General features: G+C 45.3%; 1 protein-coding gene across 2 annotated transcripts in view; it reads right to left on the bottom strand.

Annotated features, from left to right (window-relative positions):
- Positions 1 to 17,429, bottom strand: part of cachd1 (cache domain containing 1) — a 62,523-nt gene extending 45,094 nt beyond the window's left edge. The window contains exon 1 of one of the 2 annotated variants that reach the window (XM_029001708.1): positions 17,390 to 17,429. Coding sequence is in view for 1 of the 2 variants with exons in the window: in XM_029001707.1 (XP_028857540.1) it covers positions 11,228 to 11,476 (249 nt within the window). In the remaining variant the exon portion in view is untranslated. Of the gene's footprint in view, positions 1 to 11,227; positions 11,766 to 17,389 lie in introns of those variants that run through there. The other variant, XM_029001707.1, reaches the window with a different exon arrangement.
- Positions 17,430 to 17,604: the final 175 nt, after the last annotated feature.

Raw genomic sequence — 17,604 nt, 5'->3', positions numbered from 1 at the left:
GACACTTTAACCATTCTTTTTGTCCCTGTTGTCTTTCTTAATTTTTTTTGGTTGTTCGTGTGACGTCTGCAACTTTTAAGTTCTTCCCTTATTTCTTCGTACGCTTTCTTCTGGTGAAACTGGCACGGGAACCAGAGCAGTGGAAAGGGGATTTTGAGAACCCAATAGCATTACAGTGGGAACATACGTCCAAATCAACACACCATGCCCACTACACAAAGCAACAGTCGTAAGACTCTTGTGATGCCACAGCTTCCAGGCCAGCAAAGCTTTGGTGCCAAGTCGGAGCCGATTTTCTAGCACTGGCAACATTTTCACTAAATTAGGAACCAGCACTGAAACAACACCAGCGCCAGATCAGAGGAAAAGAGGCGCTGCAACAGCAACTAAAGTAGCATCGGTCAGCAGTGCACCTATATTACAAAAACTTGTTATCCACCTGCTCAACCGTAACTGTACCATGCTCAGGAAACTCTCCAGTTCACTTCATACAGGAGCTGCGCTTATCATCATCAACCTCAGCCAATTGGCTCACATTTACATTTACACCATTTATCAGACGCCCTTATCCAGAGCGACTTACAATCAGTAGTTACAGGGACAGTCCCCCCCCTGGAGCAACTTAAGGTTAAGTGTCTTGCTCAGGGACACAATGGTAGTAAGTGGGATTTGAACCTGGGTCTTCTGGTTCATAGGCGAGCTGTAAATCTGGGCCCATGTTAACAACTCATTAAAAATTAATTTGGCAAATCTCGCCCACTGTCATCTAGTGATGCATTTTAAATATGGCAAGAGAGATGAGTGGCATCATGGTGCACGCAAAGAAAACCGAGCTTTAAAAAAGCTGTTTTTCTTTTCGGGTCGGCCAAGATTATGTCTGGCTCGGGCCAGCTTTTCACAGGGTTTTACCCAAAACACCACACCTCAGTTCTTACAAAACTTAGTAAAAACATTTTACAACATGCGAAACACAAATTTATAAGAAGAAAATCATAATGGAAAAGACCACTCAGTTATGGCAGCAAGCTCAGCCCGACCAGAGACTGACTAAAATGATAGAAATTTGAGCCCGAACCCCATTCATGCCAAGATCTCTGCCCCGTGTTCCCCGACTCCAGTCTGGAACACAGCAAGACAGGTTAACAGGCTGAAGCGAGACTGAGCAGCCGGTCTCAGTTTAGTCAGTCGGTAATATTCGGAAGAATGAAAGATTATATTGTACTCATACATTGATAACGCTATTAGATTTATCGTACAGCCCTGAATACAACGTAGGACCATTCTGGCCACGAATAATTGACAACACTGTACAGTGTAATGGTTGCGTAGATATTATTCTTTTATACCATTCCAACGCATGTTTGCACAGCCGTAACAGCACAGCAACGCATGTCCATGCATTGACTTGCGATTGGTAGCTTAACATAATTGCATATCAATCAGGCAGTCGAGTCCGTCTGACGTATGACTCCTGTGAACGTATTCAATCAAGTCATGTGCAGGCTAATGCACTATTTTCATGTATTTTGTGTATGGATTTTACACTCCAAATGACCACACCAATGCTCAGGGTGCGGCTGTCGTTAGTTGGCAGGTTTTTCGGTGAAAAGCAACTCATTACACAGCTCAGGGAACATGGCCGCAGCGGCTGCGTTTAAGCGAGGATTTGGACGGCCCTCTCATCATGATCTCTATGTTTGAGTTTTGACTGAAAGGCTTGGGTGCTTGTTTGTCGGAACGCGGGGCTGTGCTGTGCTGCGCTGCGCCCATGGTTACAGGTGGTGCCAAAAACGGCAGCCTCGCTCCTGTCTTCCCTCGCTGGCTCTTTCGGGACGTTTTAATGAGAGTACGGATCAGCCGCACCGCGGATCAGAGGGGAGCTGTGGCAGCGGATCGGAGATTTCTGGATGAGTCAAGAGCCGGAGCCAAGAGACTGCGTTCCTTGTGGAAAGGCCCAGAGGTGAACAGTGATTCACAAATAGCTAACATATAGTTTATAGAAAATTCCCCAAATTCTAGCACTGATTAAGGCACGGGTTCATACCATCCAGGGCTGCACGATTTGGGGGGAAAAAAATCATATTGCAATTAATGAGCTCAATACTGTGATTGCGAAATGATAAATGCCACTTGCTTGCCTATAAATAAATACTCACAGTTACGGCACTTCCCGATTACTAAATCTTTACATCACTGCAAATGATGTAGTCTTAAAAGGGGCTAAAGAGAACAAAATCACTATATAGGGTTCCAGTGCCCACTGCATGGCTGCCCCCAATTTAAGGGAAAAAAAAAATTGTGTTCAGTATGAGGGAATAACTTTTGCTGAAGGCAGTTCCATCAAAGCTCCGCGTATTTAAGTCATAAACAACGAGCAAGGGAACCCTCATGAGCGTGTGTTTCCCCTGAGGACATTCACAAGTATGCACATAACAATGCTTCTCAGCACGAGTGTGTGTATGTGCATGCTGGTTACGGTGCTCCCGCACTGCAGACAACCAACCACACCACACACAGATGTGTTGCTCAGAATCACGTCTAAATTGCAGTTAAATACAGAGAAGCCCAATGTGTCTCTCTCTCTCTCTCTCTCTCTCTCTCTCTCTCTCTCTCTCTCACACACAGTGTCCTCAGGCCACCTGCATTCCCACAGTGCTCTGTTGCAGAGTGCCTTTGCAGAAGTTCATTACACATGATCTCCCTTTCAGCAGACGCCCGGGACCCGGCATGCTGTCCCCAAGGCTCGGGTAAAAGACGTGCTGGCAGTGATATGCCCAAGCTGGTGAAATGCCAGCCACACACACACACACACACACACACACACACACACACGATGATAAATAGGGACCTCATCTCAAAGAAATACACACACACACAGACATACGAGGACGCTCCATACTGTTAAGCACAAGGCTTGAGACAGCAACAAGCAGCCAACTATAACATCAACCACATGCCAGCTCATTCCAGGATGATATTTCACGACATAATGACATCTGAGGGCACATAAATGTCGCCGACGCCTCCCAACGTCTTCCTTAAAGCCATAAAATTGTATCCAAGTGGCCCTGCAGTATCTCCATTTGGGTTACAGAGGCAGCAAAAATAAAATTGTCTGTAAACGTGTGTGCACAAAGTTAGGAGTCGCCTAAGCACTACTCGCTTGTTATAATTATGATAATGCTGCATATAAATTTTCAGGCAGGTGTGTGCAGCAACTGGGGAGAGAGCCACGAATGAATCTCATGCACTTCGCTGCACCTCTCACGGCTCGTCAACAGCAGCTAGGCAGTTTACAGTATCAAAAAAGCGTTTACTTTGTAGTACAACTATTATAAAGAATCCAGATCCAAACTAGAATCTGAATCCCTTGAAAGGCTGAGAAAGGTAGTGTATGGTCACCAAACACGGACTGAAACTTAACTTACACAGTAGCTTTATTTGGTCCACAACGCTTTGGTCAACAGGGTGACCAGGGGTCCTCTTTTTTCCCCCGGACATGTCCTCTTTTTTGAGACCTTGAAATTGCATCCGGCTAGGTTTTTAGAATTGTCTGGGTTAGACATTCTCCGCGTCATTGCTATCCTACAAGCCAAATTCACTTCCAATCGCACTACTGGATTGGTTTTCCGCCCATTTGTGCTAGACAAAGTATAGCTATCACCCCTCCCCCTTCCAAATTCCATTTAAAGTATCACAAATTCCCACCCAAAAGATGCTTATCTTGACATTTTAAACATTGTGAAAAATTGTCACCGAGGTCAAGCAGAAATTAATTGTGCTTATCGGGGTGATAAGAGCGCATTAGGATGTTGACCCTGCACTGATGGATGTAATTTTCGGAAACAGCGCTCTGATCCCATCGTGCATGTGGCAATCCCACACTTGTCATTGAATATTATCTTATTTATTTGTAAGAGTACATAAACTGTGACTGAAATAGCCTCATGTTATAACTTGTTACAGAATGTTCTGCACCGCTTCACTGCTGCTAATGTGCCTTGGCTTTCAGAAAAAGGTCGTCTATCTTAATTCAAATATGTTTTTCAGTCACTTTCTTGTCTTTATTATTTGCCTTACATCAAGCATGTAGCAAAATAATTCTTTCATAATTATGCAATTTATAATACGATTAGTGATTTATATGATATAATACGATTAGTGATAGGGTGGTAGTAGCCAAGTGGGTAACACACTCGCCTATGAACCAGAAGGGTTCAAATCCCACTTACTACCATTATGTCCCTGAGCAAGACACTTAACATTGAGTGTCTCCAGGGGTGGACTACTGATTGTAAGTCACTCTGGATAAGGGCGTCTGATAAATGCTGTAAATGTACATGATTTTAATAGTCGATGACTCTCAAAATAGTCGTTAGTTGCAGCCTTAGTGTGAGTATTAATGGGAACAGGAAAGAAAAAGGAAGTAGAGATAAAAAAAAAAAAAACACAAAATGTTCCAACGGATGAGAAGGAGCTCAGGTCCAATTAGCTCATCCCAAATCAGAGGGCTTCTCTTGAGAACCGTCCTCATGTTTACGTACCACGCAAGGTGAACGCACCACCTAACACACACCATCAGAGACGCATGCCCCCGGTAAAGCTGGTGTTGCATTACCAGCGAGTAGGCGCAGATAAAATGTCCGTCCTTGGCAGATAGTCCTGAACTCGGGGGTCTGATAGTGAAACACAGCTGCTGTATGTGTGTGTGTGTGTGTTTCTTTCTTTCACCATTTTTTCCCTCTTTGTTATCAAATTCAAAGCCTCCTCGCTCTCCTCTCTGCCATCCAATTAGCGGCTCGCTCCATAACACCCCCCACCCAGCCTTCAGAAGAACCTGGAGCTGCTTTCATCTTCACCATGACCACAGCACTGGTGAGGGAGAGGCGGGGTGGGCAAAGGTCAAACATCATCTGAGGTCACTTCCTGTTTCATCTTGGGAGGCAGTGAAGCGCCTGAAAATCACAGGGCCACACTTCCAGGTTCCAGAGATGGAACGAGGAAAAAGCGCTACAGTGCTGGTCATATTTAATTTTTTAAACGTTTACGTGTGTGTGTGTGTATATATAAACAAATGAATATATATCATCCAAATGAATACAATATATAATGAGGGAAACAAAAGAACAACATTTTTATAGCAAAAAACTATATTATAGCAATAGAATAGTGTACAAAAATATAATTTGCTCCTTAAATATATAGTAATTATTATAATTTAAATCCATCTTATTAGAATTATTAGTTTTGAAAACACACACACACACACATATATATATATACACACACACACACACACACACACACACACACACATAAAATATATGTTTTCAAAACTAATAATTCTAATAAGATGGATTTATTCATTATTTGATTCATACCTGCAAATTACTCCTACCTCACGGCCTGGAAGGGTCACTTTACCGCTCATCTGGAGTAAGGGTGGCCAGATTAAATCTTTCAAGAGTCTCTACCGATGCTAACCTGCCAAAATCATACGAGTACCTGCAGTGGCCTGCAAACGTCCTCTCTTATCTCCCCCCACCCTGCTGCTCCTACCTGCAGCTCTTCCTGTGGGGACTTGGCAGCCGTTCAGCGCTGGCTACAGTTTCACAGTTAATAGCTCGTATATTGCTTCAGCATGCATTTAAAACCAAAAAGTTGGCAGGAGAGAGCAAGACATCCGAACGTACTCTGAAAAGAGAACTATACAGGCTGCTTACTTCGACATTCATTCTTGCGTTCATTAGCTATTGCCAAAAATGCAGATGCTATTAAAACACGAAATGGCATAAATAATGTATTTCTCCTTAGTGTCTGATTATGAACTAGAAACATGAAGTTCCTTCAAAAATATACAGTAATGCTGGATACAAGCAGCACACAAGCAGTCGTTTAATAATGTATTATGCTGTAATATGCCTTGCTTTGAATTGTATAAATACAGTCAGAGCACACAATGAACCCCAACCACAACTAACATACGTCAGAAAACACAAAGTCACAAATAATGACACATGTTGGCACACATCTGTTGAGTTTCTCACAACTCTGGCAGTAGCCGGAGCCCTTATACCAAAGACAATGGAAACCGTTGCACCTCTTGGTGCAAGTCCAGGCCACTTGAGCATTTGTCCCTTTATGAAAGGCTGAGTGGTGCAGAGGCAGAACAACGCTGATGACCCCCTCACCCCTCCATAGAAGGGCCACGGAGAGAGAATTCGAGGATTAATGAAGTGGAGTTATTTATTTATTCATGACAATGAAAGAGCACAGCCACCGGGACGGCGACCTCACTCGGCCGCTCGGCATTGTGGGGCTTTTCATCTCCGCCCATTCTCACCACAATGCTCCAGGGACCAACTGTTGCATGTGTCCTCGATTTAAAAAAATGCATCTTGTTTTTTTTTCCTCTGTTCACAAACTGCAGAATCTCACATTACTGATTCATTTCAAATTAATTACAATACATTTGGTTGATCTTTTTTAATGATGATTAAATAAAAATGTAAGTTTAGTGTGTAGATGTTAAATTAAGTTTGAAAATAGATGCAGACATGTGCACAATGCAAGACTTGAACCTATTAAACACAAACTAAAACGTACCAATATGTATTCAAAATATTCTCTGTCTGGTTTGAGTGTTTCACAGTATGTGTCTGTAATTAAAATATTTGATATTCATTAAGGGATTGAACATTAAATCCAATATACATATATATATTGAGAATTTGTCCTCTGCTGAGACTTGCTGGTATCTAATATTAAGGCTTTTGCTTAATATTAAAGGTCCCATGACGTGAGAATTTTTTGCATTTTATATCGGTCTTAGTGGTCTCCTAATGCTGTATCTGACGTCTCTTTCCAAAATCCAGCCTTGGTGCACAATTACAGGCAGTTTTAGCAAGTCCCACAACGCGATTTCATGGAAATCTCGCGGATTCACAAAAACCATGTCATCGACACTAATCACCAACCACAATGGGGCAGTGGTGGCCTAGCGGTTAAGGAAGCGACCCCGTAATCAGAAGGTTGCCGGTTCGAATCCCGAGCCGCCAAGGTGCCACTGAGGTGCCACTGAGCAAAGCACCGTCCCCACACACTGCTCCCCGGGCGCTGGTCATGGCTGCCCACTGCTCACTCAGGGTGATGGGTTAAATGCAGAGGACAAATTTCACTGTGTGCACCGTGTGCTGTGCTGCTGTGTATCACATGTGACAATCACTTCACTTTGACAATGTTTGGCACAGAGAGAAAAAAAGAAAAAGTCAAATTAACCCTCTGGTTCTTCTCGCGTGACGAAAACAAAAAAAAAAACGGGACAAATTCCAGACCCGACCGCCTGAGCTGCCGCTCTCTGAGCGGCGAAGCCGAAATGGCCAAAGAACACTTTCCACCCACCGCCATTTCTAGCCACCGGAGCCACCTCACAAAGTGAAGCATTTGTAGGCCCTACTCTGCCGTGGCCGAACCAGCAGCGCAGTGTATGTACGTTTATTGTAACGGTGCCGTGTACACGTGAGTGTGTGTGTGTGAAAGTGCGGGACGAGTGGTGGATGGCCGGAGAAGCGGGGGGCCGCCGCTCCTCGTTGAGAATGCGAGGGCCGCCGGAGCGGGGGAGGGGACTTCACAGGGCTCCCGCATGCAGGGGGGCTGATGAGAGAGCAAACAGGGCTCCCCACCCCCAGCCTTCCCCTCGGGTTCCACCTCACACGTCCGTAAACTGGCCCCCTCGCACCCCTTTATTTGTGGAGGGTACCTATTGGGCCCTCCATTCAGGGCTCAGATGAGGTCCTGAGGTCCGCCGTCCTGGGTCAACTAACCAAGAGGCTTTTGCGGGCTCACAAAGCAGGTTCCTATAAAGAGGCTTTTTGTTCCCCATCGTGCCGGGTCAGTATGTGTGTGTCTGTGTGTGAGCGGGACATTGAATAAGGCCAGTTCATTACAGCTCCTGTTTAATAAAGGATTTGCTCGACTCCGACTGGAAGCAGGGCTGAGAGGAGATGTTCGGCCGTGGAACGAAACGCTGAATCTCAGACCGGGCATCTCCGCCCTTTTCCGCCACTGTATTCACGACCCCACGAGAGGCACCTTGGAGTCCAGAACAGACCCTGCGGTTATGGGCTCCTCTGCTGTCCTTTCAAAAACCTTTTTTCGGTCCTACTGCTGGGTGGCGCAACCATATATATCCCCTTAAAAATGATCCTTAATTAAGCGCTCTGTCTGATTCACAATGTGCAGCATGGAATTCTGGGGAGGAGGGGTTCAACCAAAAAAAAAAAAAATAGAAGAAAAGAATGTACAGGGGAAGAGAACCAGAGATTAAATGAGACATATTTCTTTAGGAAAAGCAACAAGAAAAAAAAAAAAAAACTAACAAAAAACTTCAAACATCTACATGAGGAACTGAAGAAACCATAACCGTGCGTCCGTAGGAACAGGGACTCGTCTTCAGCATCCTCAGCTGGGGCATGAAGACAAGACGTCAGGGACGGAGCACCTCACAGTTTGAACGGAGGCCTCAGACCTCGTGAAAACGCGCCTCTCTGCTGCCGCTGGCGGATACAACTTTTTTTTTTTTCTTGCTTCGGTTGGCCAGAAAAAAACAACCGCATTCAAATTCATATTTGCTGGCTATCCGTTCATTTCTTCGTTTTCATCTGCGGTGTTACTTTTGCAGAAATATGCGCATGTCAAAGCGTTAAAAGTGAATGTTCCTGCAACGCCAGATTCAGCCACAGAGAATTAAGGACACGGCTGCCATTTGGACAATGTGGATAATCTGTCCACAACATTAAAAACCAGAAAAGACTCACATCTGTAACTGACAATTAATTGTAATTGTACATTTTTACCTCCGTGACAAGACACAACTCGGCCCATCTGTGCAATTCTCTTAACAGCATCATGATAAATATCAGACCAGATCAGGAAAACGTATATAAACCCACGTAATATTATAACCAACCTACGTTTCTTGGTCACGTGTTCCGTTTAACCTATTATTTCTAGATAAATCGTAATGTGGTGGGGTGGTGGTAGCCTAGTGGGTAAGACACTCACCAGAAGACCCGGGTTCATATCCCACTTACTCCCATTGTGTCCCTGAGCAAGACACTTAACCCTAAGTGTCTCCGGAGGGGGGGGGGACTGTCCCCGTAACTACTGATTGTAATTCGCTGGGAATAAGAGCGCCTGATAAACGCTGTAAAATGTAATAAACAATGCTGCAGCCAAGGAGGCCGTTCTAAAGACATTCCTGTCGAGCAACGAGCAAGGAATGCTAATTCACAGCTCCGGGCGAAGTTAAACTCTAAACCTCCAGCAGGTCTGACCGGTGTTTTCCCCTCCACACCCCACCCCCGGCGTTCCAGTCCAGGTGAGGTCACGCAGAGTTCACGGGCCAAAGCAACCGGCCAGGGCCCCCCCCACCCAGGGAGCCCAAAACCCCGCGGACCACGGCGGGGCGGAAAAAGGAAGCTGGATTAAAGCCTTTTTGCAGCAGGCTCCACTCATGGCGCATTATTTACTACGACTAGGACTTTACTACCCTGAGCAAACTTACACATCTGCAAAAGTCCCTGTTGCTCTGAGTGGGGAAGGGAACGTGGGGGGAAAGTAGCGCCGAGGGGGGAACGAAGAGGGTCTGGCCCGAGACACCCAGACTGAAGTCAAACAAAATAACAGTGTGGCGGACGGCGAGAACGGGGGGTTCGGAGGACCTCTCAGAGGGCTGTTGGAGTTGGCCCGTGCCCAGCTTCCAAAAACCGGGGCGGGGACGGGATCGCGGCTATGCCTCTTTCACCTCCCCATCAATTACTGTCATTATTCAATTACGGAGGCCTCGGAGCAGACCGACCTCACAGCGGACCCCCGCTGCACGTCCGACGGCGGGAACCCGACACGGGGCGCCCAGAAAGCCCCATACAGACGATGGCCACTCCGCTCGACGAGTTCAGGAGGGAAAAATACGTGAAAGTACAGGTACACGGATATAGTTACGGAAGATCTGATCTACACCAGAAACGACATTTCCAATACAAAAAGCTAATGTTTGTAAAGTGTTGAAGCCTATGTAATAAGCGTGTAATAAATTTAAATGATTAATGTAATAATAATAACTTTAGAGTAGGCCACACACACACACACACATTTAAAGTGTGACATTTGGCCAATTTATCAAAATTGTTCTTCAATGATTAAAATAATAATAATAATGCCACCCCATCTCAGTAATCTTCCTATTTTTCTGTATTTAAGATAGATTATTGATCATATTGTCATTGTTTTTATACTGTTGTGCTTGAGACAGACTCAGCCAATAAACGTGATTCTGATTCCGTGGGTGGTAGTAGCCCAGTTACACACTCGCATATAAACCGGAAGACCCGGGTTCAAACCCCGCTTACTACCGTTGTGTCCCTGAGCATTTGCTGAACCCCGAGTGCCCCCAAGGGGGACCGGTTGGGGGGGACCGTCCCTGTAACTCTTGACGAGGGAGTCTGACAAACGGCGCAAATGCAAACGCTTCTCAAAAACGCATTGACACGAATGAACGGGATTATGAGGGAGACACTGTGTGTGTGCGTGTGAGAGAGAGAGAGAGACAGAGGGGGTGGAGTTATTAACATGTGAGTGTGATGAAGGGGCTGCTCCGGCCCCCACACACCGCCATAAAGGCCTCTGAGGGCCGCAGCGCCGTTCTGGGCCGGACCCCCCGCCGACCGCCGCTTTGATGCGGCGGCGGGACGAAGTTGGCGACCAGTCGAACGCGGCCGGGCTGTAAACGAGCAGGGGGGCGGGGCTATAACGTCCAATTACCGCCGGAAGTGCACAGCACAACCCCCGTCTAATAATCACGGTTCTTCATTTTCAAACTAATTACGCTTCTTAGCAAGACTACCCCTGTTCCACTATTACTTCCAAACAAACTATAACAATTTTGGAGAAAAAAAATCGATTGCACCACAAGATGTCCATCCAAAAAATGTTTTAAATATATATTAATATATATATAAAACGGCAACGCGTTTTCACGGGCTGTTCTGGGTTTTTTTTTCCTGAACTTTTTTCTTTTTAAAAGGTGCGAAATAAAACAGGATCGGTCTAAAACTTGAAAGCGAGCTGGACGCGCCGACCGGGAGCCAAAATAAACCTCCCACGGGAGAAACTGCGCCGCCGCCGCCGCGGGCTTCTTCCTTCCCGCTTCCCACGCCGCGATCTCTACCTGCATGGTGAAAACTCCGAGCTCCTGCGAGGACAGCTTCTTCATCTGCACGGCCAAAACTTGGGCTTCATCCATGATGGAAAACTCCGACTCGGCGCCACTAAATCCACAGCTGAAGGCGCACAGGAGCGCCGCGACGCCCCACGCAGCCGCCGCGGACGTGCTCCGCCGAGCCCGGGACAGCCTGGTCCGACACGAGGGGCCGGATCGGGCCAGAATCGCGGCGCCTCTCAGCGGCCGCCACGCCATGATGGCTCGGGCTGCGGAGCGGCGGACTGGGAATTGGCTCCCTGGAAATGGATCCCTTGGAAAACTTCAGAAGCAGGAGGGAGCTCACTTCCCAACTTTCCCGGTCGACTCCGTCCCACAGGCGAAACCCCGTCCCACAGTCCGAGTCAGCGGCATGGATGCACTCCGCGCCAGGCCGACCAGAGGGAGCAGGAGACGTTGGGGTTTCAAAGAAAAGGGGAAAGAAGCAGCGGCGACCCTTCTCCGTCACCTTCTTCACACCCGCAGCAACTCCCAGCAAAGTGCGATCCGGAGCATCACAATGGGAGCGAAAGCGGCGGGGAGCGGGAGGTAAAACCCGGCGTGGATCCGGCGCCCCGCGCGGATCCGGACCGGACGTCGGCGTCCGGCCACGCAGCCTCGCAGCCAGGGGCGCTTTCGTTTTCTCTAGATACGAAATGCTCTCCGGTCGCAGGTGACATGTGAACGTTTCCAGCGTCGAGATTTTGTTTTGCAGTTCGACCAACGAAAAGCTTGCACAAAATATGATGACACTGAAAGGATCCATGAAGGTTTCATGAAGCTTTTAAGCTTAAACCTTTTGACATGTTACATGCTTCACACAACTACGTGGATTTTGCAACAATAAAAAAGAGAAACCAATTCGGTACCAATGAGGCACACTTGTCCTTTGACAGTGAGAGGAAATTTGCATCTCCCTGAAAACAAAGTTGGCCAGAAAATAAAACAGCTCACTGTGCATTTGGTGTGTTTTTTTTATTATTATTATTTCGTGATAACATTCATGCATCATTCATGCATCACATTTTTCTTTGCTGTTCTACTGGTTGGCGTGTTGATTCTAAAGGGTAAAAATAAGCGGACGCTATACTGGCAAACCCCAGGGCGTCACATTTGTTGCTGCATGTGCATAATGAAAGATTAATGGATTAATTATCAATAGAAAGCACCACTCAACATTTTAAAGACTGTTACGCAACAAGACATGTCCTGGCAGATTTTCCAGGGTTCTTCCAGTCTTTCTTTATATTCTCCCACGAGCTCAAGACGATACTCACATGATGAAAACCGCTGAAAACCGTAGACATACGCCAATGATTAATGTAATAAATAGATTTTTAGATGTATTGCATATGCATGTATTGTACAGTCAGTTTTCCAGCCTGTAGTCCTGATTACCAGCTGTTTGGTAATTAGTAAAATTCCCCATAATACATTAATGTCCAAAAATATCCCTTCCCCCAAGATGCATGAGCACATTTACATATGAGAAATATGGCTTAATATGGCTTTCCAGTGTCAAGGGTAGCGCTTGTATTAAGTGCCATATTATCTGTAGAACTGTGAGAACAACAAATATTAACAAACATAGCTTCTGAATTTCTTTCCCCTGTATCTGTTTGTCCCTGGCTTTTTCTGTAAAAAAAAACTCAGAGTACAATGAGAGATGAAGCTCCATTCAGCTTTATCTGGGAGGCTGGCATTGTCACAGGGGGTGACTGTTGCCCAAACAGATCCACCCTGGTCCCTCAGAGAACAGCAGCCGTACACGAGACATGCACAATTCAGCTGGACCTGGGGACACATCTGACCTGAATGTGAGTGTGCGTGTATTTGTGAAACTGTTAAGTCTTGGTGGGGACCAAATGTGAGTTGTGTTGTTATAAAGCATTAATACAAAAATAAAAATGTGCTTTTGACTATGTTATGTTACTATGGTTACATGGTCTGTAACCAAGGTCATTACACATATTAATATACCGTTACATATTTCTTACCTTGTATCCTCACAAATGAATGAAATCAAGCATGTGTGTGTGTTTCTGTGTGAGAAAGATAGAGTGAACGATGGTGATGATGGTGTCTCTGATGTATTGGTGGTGGAACCGAAAAATAAATGACACCCAAACTACAGCCACAATGGAAAATCGCTTTCCTCCGTGGACCGAAAGAATGAGAAAGAGAAAATATAATGAGAGAGGAGGAGGAAAGAACCAGCATGCACAACACTGCCAAGACCGCGGGTTTGAAGACCGGTTCAAAGGCCTGGCTGTTTCACTGGCGTCTGTAACTCTGTGGATTGTGCCGTTCTGCAGGTCCAAGCCAAGGCTCTGACCCAACACAGCTGGAAAATCCAGCCTCTCCGACTGTAACTCACATCGGATCAGACATGCGCCTTTTTACCCTTCTTACATCGTTCCTGTCTCAGCTCATTCCTCCCATCGCTGTCGCGCTCACCGACAGAGTCCCTCTCTGTCGTACAAGAGCAGATGGGAATCCCTGAGCGCTGGACTCCAACATCAGTCAGGCTTGGACAAGCTCCCTTCACCGCAGCCGACTCCTCAGAGTCTTTGTGTTTTCGGCACTTAATTACGGTGCATTTTGGCCTTTTATGGCGCTCTTAAAATGCCCTTCATGCTCACAAGGCCGACTGAGCCTAATTAAAGCAGATAGTGAAATGTTGATGAGCGAGCATCTAAAATCGAAGCGTGCCCTCGGTGACCAGTGTAAAGAAACGAGCCCTGCTCCGCTGTGGGCTAATTGCCTTTCCTTTCTGTGTTTTACCCGGCATGGTGGTAACGACTGGGATTATGCCACTGCTCTTCTTGGCAGAACTCTGATGTTGTCTACAGATAGCTGTCTGCTCTGTGATGACAATCCAGTCTGATGCTCCTGATTCCTGGACCCCTCTCTCCATGCAATGCACTGGTTCTGTTACAAGTGAGTGGCTGAATGGGTTTGGATGAATAATGGAGGCATGGTGGAGCGCTGAAAACGTACGAGAAGAAGGCGGAGGATGAAGCATGGCTGGTGCACCAGTGGTGCACACTCGCTCGCGCCCTGCTTGATCCCCAGCCAGAGGAGATAAAAGGAGCCTGACTGGTGCCTGCTGTGCCTCCTCTGCCTGCTGCTGCTGTGGCAGCTGATGGCTTCAGACTGCAGAAAAGAAGAGCAGATTCAAACTGATCCTCTCATTAGCACTGCAGTCAAACTAGATTTTGCTCCATGTCTCCCAAAACAAATTTTACCCTGTGTTATCAATCTAAATATACAGACCTACAAATATATCTATATATTTCACCGCCCTACCCCATTCTATGTGTCTTTGGAGACGTGCAATAACTGTGGCGTGAAACCACACTTACATTTTTCATCTTACCTGCACTAACCAACAACTTTAAATTGTAAATATTCCAGACTGTATCTTTGGTTTATTTTTTACTTATTTCTATTTATCAAATGTGCATCTGATGGTTTGCTCGAAACGTTATCTCGCTGTGTATTTGTATAGTGACCGTAAAGGCATCTATCTATCTGTCTACAGATGGGCGGTGTTGCTGAATGTCATTGGTAAGACTTTGGATCCTAGAAAAGCTTCAGTGCTTTGTATAATGGAGATCCTTGTAAATATGTCACCCCAACATGCATATACATGCATACAGTTTAACGTGAAGATGTGCATCAGAATGAGTTTTTCTACTTAATTTATTGTGGTTATTTTTTGATTATTCATGTTGTATTCTCTTCCCATTTTTGTGAAATTACAAAATGACATTAATAAGCTTCACATACAGCTGGAAAAAAAGGCATTTGGCAGCCACTGACTGTGCAAGTTGTCCAACTTAAAAAGATGAGAGAGTTCTGTAGTTTTCATCATAGGTACACTTCAGAACTTTACAGAACGTAAAAAAATACAGGAAATCACATTATAGGATTTTTAAAGAATTTGTTTGTATAATGGTGCAGAAAATTTGGTCAATAGGAAAAGTTCACCTCCATACTTTGTAATGTAACCTTGGTTACCAATGACGGATGTCAAACGTTTCCTTTAGGTCTTCACAAGGTTTGCACACACTGTAGCTGGTGTCATGAAAACAAGGGGACAACGCAAGGAGGCCGGTGAATAAATTCTTTTACAACCATACAATGTGATTTCCTGGATGTTTTTACATCCTGTCTCTCACAGTTGAAGTGTACCTATGATAAAAATTACAGACCTCTCTCATCTTTTTAATTGGGATAGCTTGCAAAACTGGCGGCTGCTAATTTTGCCCCGCTGTAACATACCATGACAGTGTTTATTTCTTAAAAATAAAAGTACTTTGCCATTCACATTCATAAACATGTCATATTCTGAAGATCATGGAGTGTAAAGGCAGTTTTGGACTTGTGTACCTTATTGATAGCCGGTAGATAACTTTAAACCAGCGTATATTAAACTCTTGTGAAATGCATTTGGGTTGGTTAGGTATTTGTGGAGTGAATTATTTGACCTACCTCTGACTCCTACTGAACCAAAAAGCAGCAGACTAATCTACGGCAGAAGAAATTTCTTTGAAACCCTATCCCTCACATTGAGGAAGCCGCCATTGGCCCGAGGGATAAACATGACGCTTGCACTGTTTAGACATTGTCCCCATTCACCCTTCAGATACCCGCGCCCGCAGCTCAGCCTCCCTCCCTCCCTGCCAGGCCAGGCTGTAATTTTGTGTGTGGTCGGGCCAGGGTGCGTGTGCCATTTCAGCCATTTTCCTGGCCTCGTTTATACCAGTCTAATTAGCAGCCTCAGCCATTCCAGGGATGTGGCGGAACGACCAGATTCATGTAACTGAGCTGAGCTGAGAGGCTGGTTCATCCAGACCAAACCCCAGGGGTACGAGACGCCCACTTTCACATTCCCAATCCTAAACGAATTAAACGAAGATCATCTCCCATTAGTCTGCAAGGTGCTTTAGAATCGGTGACACTAGAATACAATGGCAGCACTGTTTACATCAGTTGGCTCCGTTCACTTCTATCTGCTGGATTACGTCCAGACGGTGACATTTCCTAAAACATGACAGTGTTAAAGCCGCTTCCCATCCCTTCGCCCCGAGTGCATCTCTCCCTACGTGCCACTTATTTGTGGGAAAAGACATCATTACACAGGAACCATCGAGAGCCCAGTTAGCAGCACAGGATTTGTTTTAGAGGATTATTTCATTTGCATAATTTTAATTACGCCGCATGTCCACAAAGCCACCTGGTTCTAAAAGATAAAGGGCCTTCTGATTTCCAAATGGATCCTACGGCACGAATACATTACACCAGATCTGAGGAGCTGGAAGGATGTAATTGAGTTTAAACTGGAGACGATAAGTCAGGCTCATAACTGATAACAGACAAACAACCACGCTGTCAACATTGGTAAAGAGCTGGTGTCTAATGTACTGATGCATCTGCTTTCCAAGGGCTGGAGAAGGCAAATGCCTAATCAAGTTCCAATGCCAGTATCAATAATTAAATAGTATTGCTATATTAAATTGAATTGTATTATACTACATTGGTTGTTATTTACATTGGTCTGAAGTGTGTATTGTTGCGAAATGGGAAACAAGTGATTGAAACAATGAGCATATAGGGTAAATGAACAGCCTGTAGTGTGTATTGACTCATGAGTCCTGTTCAAACCAAATCACATGCAGTCTTTGACATCTGTTATGTGAACCCTGAACTCAAGCCAAACCGCCTCAACCACTACCAAGGCTGACATGGATACTGCCTGACAGGAGTCACTAAATTGACTGCATTAAAGGAGCCGTGGTTTTCCTCCCAGTGGTACCGAATCAGGACCCTGCAGATAATTTGTCATAATCAAATGCATTTCTCATGCATCAAAAAGTTGCAGTTTTACATTGTGTATTTTGTTTTCTGTGCCATTTTGAGATTGCGATCTGTCAAAATTCATATTAATATCGACAAAATCTACGCTTAAAATTAAACCACTCATGGCTGTAACATAATGCATCCATCAAACCCTGCATTAAAACCTGCAGCTTGCAGCAGACCTTCATTTTGGACATAAACGATTGCAAACGATGAACGTAATTCCAATATCTGAAATTAATAAATAAAATAATGTATACAACTTACCTGATATTTGGGGGAATGGGGTGGAGGGGTTAGAACCTTCGCTGTTTCCATGACAACCCAATTCTTGGACTTTTTCACAGCTCAGAATAACCAAATCCGCTCCCGTTCCCACTCCCTCCACCCCATCTTCCCCAGCTCTTTCCAACATCAGTAGCAGTGTAGTGAGCTTTGAAGGCTAAGCCGATTCCCAGTCGAAGCCATTTCTATTTCTGGCA

Source organism: Denticeps clupeoides, chromosome 13 (assembly GCF_900700375.1).
Source record: "Denticeps clupeoides chromosome 13, fDenClu1.1, whole genome shotgun sequence".
NCBI classification, from domain to species: Eukaryota; Metazoa; Chordata; class Actinopteri; order Clupeiformes; family Denticipitidae; genus Denticeps; species Denticeps clupeoides.
Note: the sequence above shows the minus strand (reverse complement) of the source record. Positions and strands in the feature narration are given on the sequence as shown.